This window comes from Ascaphus truei, chromosome 6 (genome assembly GCF_040206685.1).
Source record: "Ascaphus truei isolate aAscTru1 chromosome 6, aAscTru1.hap1, whole genome shotgun sequence".
Lineage (NCBI taxonomy): Eukaryota > Metazoa > Chordata > Amphibia > Anura > Ascaphidae > Ascaphus > Ascaphus truei.
The window spans coordinates 2,441,883-2,451,675 of NC_134488.1; the positions used below are offsets into that span (position 1 = coordinate 2,441,883).

Sequence of the window (9,793 nt, forward strand, 5' to 3'; positions counted from 1 at the left end):
AGCATCCAAAAAAGAAAAGTGGGACAACATAACAGTGGCTGTGTCTGCGTGTGGGAATCATGTCAGGACCCGGACGAATTGTAGGAAGAGATTCGATGATATCAGGGCAAACTTAAAGAAGAAAATACAAGCCCAACGGATGCATGCTTCTGGCACTGGAGGTGGGCTGCCAGCACAAGCTCTAATGTTAACACCATTGGAGGAGCATTTGCGTCAAAAAATTGTTCCTGTCGTCGTGGAGGGATTGGCAGGGGACAGAGATATCGGAATTTATTCGGCTCAATTTCCAGCAGGTGACAAATGTTACTGTACTACGCGTTTAGTATGTTACAAGTCTTATCTATATTTGCGCTTCAAATTATAGTTTCTTCACAATATAAACATAGCTACAAAAATATATCTATATATCTCTCTCTCTTTATGTATGTATGTATCTATCTATGTACAGGTATGTATGTATATTTTTTGGTTTGTCAACATGTATTGGCTCACCTATCATGGATTACATCATTATGAGTAGACATATTCAACTTCACCTGCATGAAGTGATTATTTGTAATTTGCTTTCAAATAACACACACTGCATCCTTCCTCTTTACAAACAATTCAACATCTTTGCCCTATTTGTGAAATAATACAGTATATTTAATATATGTTACAAACATTGTGTTAACCTGCATAATCACAAAGCACACACGCACTCATTGTTTGCCACAGTTATGTATAACTTCGAAATACTCTGTTTGTGCATACAAAAGCATCATTCACTATTTCACGTACGTGTCTTACCATATAGACATATATTGATTACATTTATAGATTTTGCAATATAGTAGTGACAATCCACGTTACACCAAAATATAGACCATGAGTGTCTGAACATGTCTTGCTTGAAATATTGTGCATTCAAATGCAAGCACCAAAAAATTACACAGCAACACTGTAATTGCTTTATACAAATATATTGCTTCGACCTTTGACCATAAATAGGAACATGTACCATATGCTTGTAATTTGGGTTAATTAGTACCTCATTTCATATGTGTATTTGACTTGGGTTACATTTTAAGAAAACTGCAGAAATTAACATGTAATCACACAATATAGGTTCATACGGGAGGGTCGGATTGGCAGACACAGAGCAAGATCACACGGTCATGGTATGGTCAAGTGCAGTGGGAGTGCTTACAGGTGGTACAAGTTAATCATAGCTCATGGTGTGGTCACGTCTTGTGGGAGAGACAACAGTTGCTAGAAGCTGACCATGTTAACACAAGTACATCACATTAATTTTAAATGCTAATTACAAGAATACTTTCACCCACACCTGAACTATATATTTAAACGTACGTTAGTCATTCTTTCACTCCTAGATTCTTCAAACATTTGTGAGACGCCAACATTATGACATCAGTACCATCTGTGAGCGACACACTGCATGTGTTGCTGAGTGTCAGCCACATAGAGCGCTACGCAAGTGTAGACGGACGTTCACAGAGGTACACAATTGGAGATTTTATAAGGTGAAATTATAATAAGGCTTTTTTGTGCCTTTTCCTGTTCATCAGGAAATCCATCCAAACACAGGGGGGAGGGGAACAAATCTCCTATTCACTTGGGAGTATTTCTAGTGAAATCCTATGCAATTAATTCACATCTCCCAGTTAAGCATGTCTCCCAGCCCCAAACACATAGCATGACATAAGCAGATATAAGAAGTCTCTTAAGAATGAAAGTCTTATCTGTTAGCTGCTGTAGAGTAAGCTTCTCTGCTCTCCTGGAACCGCACCCATGCGTGCACAGAAAATGTCAGCATCCAGGTTTAGAAGTCTTATTTGTCAGCTCCAGAGATCTGTGTTCTCTTGGTCTGTCTATCTTGGGAGACTCAAGAACCACTGCTCTGTCTCCAAAGTTCAGCTCACAGTCAGAGCTAAGGAGTCACTTCCTGTCTCACAAGACAGGCTTTTCTAAGCAATCAGGTAGGTGGGGTTAGTTAATTGTCTACCAGCAGTTAACCACCACACTGCTGGATTAGAGGCACATTTGTGAACAGGGATAAGTCCCCTGTTACATACCTCCCCTGTTTGTGGGAAGCTCGGGCTTACCACGGCCAAAGCCCATCCTTCCACTCTCGTTCGAGATCTTTCTGTGACTTGAATGAGAGTGGATGGAGGAAGAGAACCCTCTGTCCCGCTGGGATTGGAGCCCTTTCTCCAGTTTATTTTTGTCTCCTCCCGAAGGTGCTTGAGGTCAGCACTCCTCAGTCGCTCGAGGAGGACTTTTTCCAAGTAAAGTCTTTTTACCGAGTGCGCGGTCATGAGATTTCTGTTGCGTCGGCACTCCTCTTTTTGTAGACAAACTGTATGGCAACAGTTGTAGAGCAGTTAGGACTAGCCCTTAGAGTTTTCCGCTTTTGAAGCGGTCTTTCTGCACCTCCTCCACACAACGGAGTCGCCAGTTCAGCTTCTTTGGGACTGAGTTGCACCTCCACCGCCCTTTCCAGAGAACGTCCTATCTTTTCAGCTTCCTCAGCTAAGGATTCTTCTGGCTTTGATTCTGCACTCCTACCTCTGTTTGTTGCCTGTTGGGCAGCTGTAGGTTTGGCTAGTGCTTTCTTAGGTGGCTCTAACTTCATAATCTTGTTTTGAAGGTGCGTGGAGTCCCCAACTCTCACTGTACCCTTGTCCTCACGGGCATTAGTTACTGTGGGATACTGGTGCTTGGGCAGTGCCAATACCTTTTTCCGTATTGGAGGAATCTGTAAGTTACTGGTCTGCAGAGTCTCAACCTGTTTGAGTGCATCTTGCAAGTCTCTTCTCAGGGAATTTATCTGCACACTTTGCTTTCTCTGAGTCTGTATCAGTGTCTCCTTCATATTCTGGAGCTCTGTAATTTTTGTCGTTAAGGTTGCCGCTTCGTCTGTTTTCTCCTTGGTATACTGACTCAAGGGAATGGAACAGTCTCTCTGTCTCTCCAGCTCTTGCTCCAGTTTCTGAGCCTTTTCACGCTCCCTCTCATACAGAGTCACCTGGTATTGAAGATTCGCTTCCAACGATGCTCTGAAGACTTGCAGCGTGGCCTTTAGCTCCTCATACTGCTCTGTGGGGACGTACTGGGTATTCAGACGTTCCTGCAGCGCTTGTACCTCTTTTGCAGCCTGCAGTTTTTCTTCCTGTAGTGTTTGCTGCTTCTCCTCAGCATACTGGAGGTGTGTACGCAGACCTTGCAGTTGGTTCTGCAGTCGGTGCTCTGCTTGAAACTTTTCCTTGACTTCTTCTGTCAACTGAAAATTTTCTTCTTTCAGTTTTAAGTTTTCTCTTTTTAATCTTGAATTTTCTCCTTTTTCAGTCTCTGTATTCTTCAGGGCCTCTTTGCAGTCCTCCTTCCATTTACACTGGCGACACACTTTATTCGAGCATGGCTAGTCCCACGAATTTGGGTATACCCGGGTGTATTGAGGTTTGTGACTGTTTTCTGCCCGAGTGCATTGAGTTATTTTCCAAGCAGGGATTGAAGCATTTTATTCCCGCTGGCTGCAATACTGCACAGTATATATATATATACTGCATTACAATTCCTGAATTTATGCCATCTGGTAGACACGCGAAGCATTGCAGCCTATTAAATCCTAATCATTATCATTTAACAGATCAGCCGCCCATCAGCCAGGCATGAACCCAGGCTGGGAAGGCAAATGCAACGGGGCTTGTCAGAGGTGAGGAGCGGCGCATTCCAGGTATCTGCCAGGTACATACCGGGTATTTGCTCGAATAAAGTGTGTCGGTGCAGTACGTACATCTGCTTTGAGAATGACAATCTCCTGGCGTGAGACTTCCTTCTCTAGGTTGAGGGTCTGAAGCTCCTTCTGAGAGACTTTGAGATCTGTATCAAGATTGACAGTAGTTTCTTTAGCAATGTCCAGCTCCTCAGTGAGACTGTGTAGTTCCTTTCTGGAAACTTCCAGGTCTGTGCGGCAGCTGTTGGTCTCATGATGTGAGGCATCCAGTGCTCTGCGGAGTGTCTGAACCTCTTTCTGAGATACGTCCACCTCTATCCGGACACTGTTGACCTCCTGGTGTGAGGCATTCAGCTCTATGCGAAGAGTGTGAACCTCTTGCTGGAAGACTGTCATCTGCTTCAGTGCCTCCTCATACTTCCGCTTTAGCGTAGCCACCATTTCATCAGATTGGCTCTGCTTTTCATCCATGGCGGAAATAGTAGCCTTTGCAGTATCTAGCTCAGTCTTGAGATCGTCCAATTCTGTCCTGGCTAAAGAGTAAATTTCTGTAGCTCTGTGTAACCATCTTCCTTTTGTTTCAATTGTTCACGCAGCATATCACAGTCATGCCTGGCATTTTTCAGGGCATCTTCAGGGCTGGTCAAGGGATCGTCACTCACTGGTTTCCGGCTCCACTTCCCTGGGATGGTTGGCCAAGGGTTCCTCACTGTTGGCACCGGACAGACACTTCTTTGGGGTACACGACTTCTGCCTTGGGCCCTCTGGATATTCGGTTAACCGCGGGACGAATTCTCCATTTTCTCTAGGCTGCAGGGCAACTCGGTCCCCCTTTTTCTCCACAGGATCTGCGGACGTGTCTGTTCCTTCCACGGTAAGTGAAGAACCGCTTTTCTTTTTCTTTTTCCGCTTCTTTGTTTTGGATGACTCCGTCCCATCCGGAAAACTGGGGTCTCCTTCTTTATTTGATACCTTAGCAGCTTCATTATATACGCCAGGCTTTTCTTGTAGTTGCTTTAGCTGACAGAAATATTGGGTGATCTGCTGCTCCCGCTCTGTCTCCTGCTGATCATATTCGTCATCAAAGGGAGCGGTCTTTTCTTTTCGTGCCAAGTTCAGGCACTCCCACCATTCTTGGGGTGTTTTGTGGGTGTGACTCGGTTCGGATTCCCCGTAAGAGATGTCTTCCTCTTTATTGGACTGGAAGGGCCACTCTTCCGTGGGGTAGGGTTCATTACAGGAACGCTGCATCTTGTCCTCCATTTTTAGGCTATCAGGTGTAATTTTCTTCCTGACCTCAGGAGGCGCTATTGCAGCTGTTGCCACTGTATTTGCTAGAACCCCCAATTGTGGTAGTCCTACAGATGGGCATATTTTGCTGGTAGAGGTCATAGCTCTCACAGGCATCTCTGTAGACTTTTCTTTCTTGGGTAATTTTTTTTAATTTTTTTTTTTTTTTCAATTTTAGCAGTACTGTGCATGCATTTTCTTTTATCAGGTATACAAGATGTGCAGTTGCTAGGTAAAAAAAGTCTATTTGCTTTACACCATTTACTTGCTAGGTTCAATCTCTCCGCTTCAGCAACAGAATTTGGTTTTCTGCCTGAGTTCAGTAATTTTCAGTCTCATCTTTAGGTATTATGGCATTTACACTTCACACTTTCGGTTTTGCTCCCAAGATATATATAGGCAGACTTTTTTTACTTGCAGAAAAAAAAACATTCTTGGCAGTGGACTATTTCTTTCATTCCCGGCAGGGTGACTCAACACTCAGCAATTGGCTTTTGAAATACCTTTTTCCCCTGTAGGGCAATTTTACACTCATTATTTGTTTGCTAAAAAATCCCCTGCTTCAGCACAGTCTTGTATCAATTTTCACACTTTTCTGCATATACTCCATTCACAGCTGGTAGCCCTATGCGGTGTGGCAACCTTTATTTGCAAAATCAGTACCACTCATGGGTCACCATCTGTATTCACTGCTTCAGCGAAACTTTTTGAAAACAACAAACACCTATCCCTTTTTAAGGGCTGACTCACTTCTCACCTGGCAAGGAAACTGTCTCATCACCTGGATCATCAAGCTCATCAGCAATGTCATCATCAAGAATGGAAGGTGAGTGTATGATGTGAAGGCCATATATTGTGTAAATGTTTGGTAATACAATAGACATGTGAAATACATATTTTTTAAATTAAGTTTACATCATGTATTGTCACAGAACATGTAATGTAGACTGTCCACATGTATTGTGTGTTTTGTTAGTATTCTGCTATTATTGTGGATGTTACAACATCCTTTCATTCATTCTTCTTTCACACTGAGTCGACACATATTTGTTAATTAAATAATCATCTTTTAATTAGACACAAACAACATAAAATGGTGTGATATGTGTGACAGCATGGTTCCAAAAGAAAAAAATAGATAATTAATTGAAAGATGCATGCCAGTTCATCATGTGTTTAATTTATTTTATAAAAAGATGTTGGCGGCCAAGCACAAATTCAAACAAGTGAACATGAAGATGTGCACTCCTGCATTAACACCGCAACCACGTCCTCCTGCTCGTGACACGTACGCAGCTATTGCAGCTTCAGAAGAAAGAATCTTGTGTGAAGACAATCGTCGCCATTCTGAATTGATGACAGTGCATGAAAGGAGGATTACACAAAATGAAATGATGATGTCACAGAATGAAAGGATGTTGACACTGAATGAAAGGATGCAGGAAAGGTCAATATCAGAAATGACACAAATTACAAAAATCATCCTACAAGTTCCAAAAGAAATCAAAAATGTAAACAGGACATTAGAAGCATTAGTTCTCAATGTAAGTCAAGGCAATATGTTGCGCAGTACAGCAAGAGAACAATTCCACTTTTACCCATCACAGGATGGATCGTTTCATGGAACAACTTTCTCGCCACAGTCATCAGTTCTTCATTCACCAGTTCATGATGATAACGGTACAGTAGCTGATACTTCACTTCGTATACATGACAACCTTCAACCGCTTACATCTGATCAACAAATAGACAAAAAACCTACAAATGAGACACAGAAAAGAAAGTTAGGCCAACAAATGCTATTAACCAGCTATTGGAAAAAGAGTAAGAAACAAAAATTGGAAATTGGGACACCATCAATCATGCAATGTTTCTCAAGTGCTTCACATCTTCTACAACCCACACCCATTGCCCCAGAAGTGCCACAAGTCACACAACTTCAACAACCCACACCCATTGCCCCAGGAGTGACACAGGCCACACAACTTCCACAACCCACACCCATTGCCCCAGAAGTGACACAGGCCACACAACTTCCACAACCCACACCCATTGCCCCAGAAGTGACACAGGCCACACACAGTGGCCCTGAAGTGACACAGGGTACACTTACAGGCATTGAAGTGCAACAGTGCAAATGTGTTATTGGTAAGGGCAGAGTAGTTGGCAGAGGGAGAAAGAAAACACAGCAGCCAACAAGCAGTGATACAAAAAATAAGTGCGCAACCCAAAATTCACCTTACAACAAAATCCACACACTATGGTGTTGAAGTGCAATATTATATGTGCATAGGGTGTACTCATATATAAATTTATATACAAAACCATATAGGAGGCGTATGCTGCTAAACTGAAAGAGTGGCTCGGCACTCAAAACACTAGGAGAAAAAGACAAAAAGAACAGCGCAAAACGCAATAGTGAAGTAAATAGGTACAAATTATATTTGTGAAAAAATGGTGAGTATTAAGCGTACATTTAAGCAGAAGAATAAAAGCATATCTGTGCAAACATCAGCACAATGTTACCACAATGGAAAGCCTCTGGATGGAGTGATGTAGCCCTCTGGTGCAGCAGCTGTCTTCTGGCAAGTCACAGTGATATCTCTCACTTATCCTGGACCCCTGCAAGTGGCAGCTGCAGCCCTTGAGCTGTTCAGAGTTCCCCCACTGGTAGTGGCATCTGCTGGGCTCGTGGCAGTTCGTTTTTGCCTGTCCTTAGGACACAGTAATGCCTCAGGGCTCTCCTCTCACTATACACACCGCGCGGCCCACGTGGGATCTTCTTCCGGCGCTCGCGCACTCCCGTGACGTCACGGATGACGCGCGATGTGGATTTCAATGGAGAAAGTCCCAAAAAAAGTTGCACATTCAGAAAATCGCTAAAAATAGGTTAGGGAGGCTAGGATGGGGAACCAGACCCTGCCAATCTTTATCCAACGCGTTTCGAAGCTACCAAAAGAGCTTCTTCATCAGGGATAATGCATTGAGCCCTCCTCCTTCAATAAATATGCATACGGCTGACGCCATTGGTCAGCCAACCGGGCAGGGGACCAATCAGGTGAGCCCTTCTGCATAAGGGGGCGGGACAATGGATTGGAGATTTTAAATACATACTGGCAGTGTTTTGAATACAGACATAAAAACAATTTTAATTATAACATCAATTAAAAACTCCTTATCTGTAAAAAAGGAGAAAGGGGTATGAATAAATCAGATTAAAATAGAATTAAACATGTTGCTTAATATAATTAGTACTCAGATCATTTTAATAAAAAGTAAAAAATATATTAAATAAATAGACAGTGCCTGTTCAATGGACTCATGGTATAGCGACATCTAGTGGTAATATAAAATTATTGCTGGTAAATTTGATTCTAATTCATATTCATCACTAAAACTCAATATAAATTAATAAAAAGCCCATACATCTATGTCTTCGTTCAGTCCTTTTGGAGCCATACAGTCCAATTTGTGTATCCAGAGAGACTCCTGAGCCGAGAGGGCCTTAAGTCTATCACCTCCTCTCCTATCGCTTGCTACATGCTTAATGCCCAGGAAGGTTAAACTTGAAGGGTCCTTATTATGATGGGTTGAAAAATGTCTAGAGACACTGTGTTTTTCTAATCCATTTTTTATGTTCCGGATATGTTCCTGTATCCTCACCTTTAAGTTACGCTTGGTCCTACCAACATATTGGAGTTTGCAGGAGCATTCTAATAAATACACCATAAAAACTGAATTGCATGTAATAAAATCATCTATTTTAAAAGTTTCCTGCGTCCTTTGTGAAATAAAAGTTTTACTGTTGGAATTCATATATTTACATACGGAGCACTTTGTGCAACTAAAATTTCCTACGGGTTTATTTCCCAACCAGTTGGTTTTGGGGACTAAAAACATATTACTCCCAATATCACTTGGAGCCAACATATTTTTCAAGTTGGTGGCTTTCCTATAAATGAACTTAGGTTTTTTTATTTAAAAAATCACCCAACACTGGGTCACTATTTAAAATACACCAATGTTTAGCAATCACCCTCTCAATTTGTTTATGGGCAGAGTTATAGTTTGTCACGAAGGCCACATCTACTTGTTTGTCCTCGGTAGATATTGGTTTTTTGACCTTCTGTGACAATAAACTGTCTCTGTCCATACCTAACACTTTTGTAAGTTCATTATCTAAGTGGTTAGGCTTAAATCCTCTCTCTATAAACCTGTCCCGCATCATATCTGCTTGTTGTAAAAAAATCTCATTGGCACTGCAGTTCCTTTTCAGCCTCATAAATTGGCCCACAGGAATGTTTTTTATCCAGGTGTCCTTATGATTGCTGGTTGCCATTAACAGGTTGTTTGTGTCCACCTCTTTAAAGAATGTTTCTGTGTGCACCCTACCATTACTTCCCGTCAATTTCAGATCTAAGTAATTGATAGAGGTGTTGTCTGTAAGGTGCGTGAATTCTAGATTATAATTGTTCATATTAATGAACGACACAAACTCCTGTATCGATGAGTCATCCCCATCCCATACTACCAAGACGTCATCTATGTAGCGTTTCCATATAATTATACGGTCTCTGAAGGGGTTATTAGCCCATATTGTATGTTCCTCCCAGTGTCCCACATACAGGTTTGCGAAGCTAGGTGCAAAGCGCGTGCCCATCGCTGTGCCGCAAACCTGAATGTAGAAGTCTGAGAGGAACATAAAATAATTGTGGTGCAATATGAATTCTATGAATTTCAATATAAACATTCTGTTCAGAGGATGCA

At 42.0% G+C, this 9,793-nt stretch overlaps 1 protein-coding gene across 1 annotated transcript; it reads left to right on the forward strand.

Annotated features, from left to right (window-relative positions):
• Nucleotides 1-5,551: 5,551 nt before the first annotated feature.
• On the forward strand, nt 5,552-7,707 carry LOC142496392 (uncharacterized). Its single transcript, XM_075603098.1, has 2 exons — nt 5,552-5,852; nt 6,223-7,707. The coding sequence occupies exon 2, from the start codon at nt 6,223-6,225 to the stop codon at nt 7,294-7,296; it is 1,074 nt and encodes a 357-aa protein (XP_075459213.1). The 5' UTR covers nt 5,552-5,852; the 3' UTR covers nt 7,297-7,707.
• The last annotated feature ends 2,086 nt before the right edge of the window (nt 7,708-9,793 follow it).

Coding starts and splice junctions, on each gene's coding strand:
- LOC142496392 (XM_075603098.1), top strand. CDS start 6,223: ATGTTGGCGGCCAAGCACAAATTCAAACAAGTGAACATGAAGATGTGC.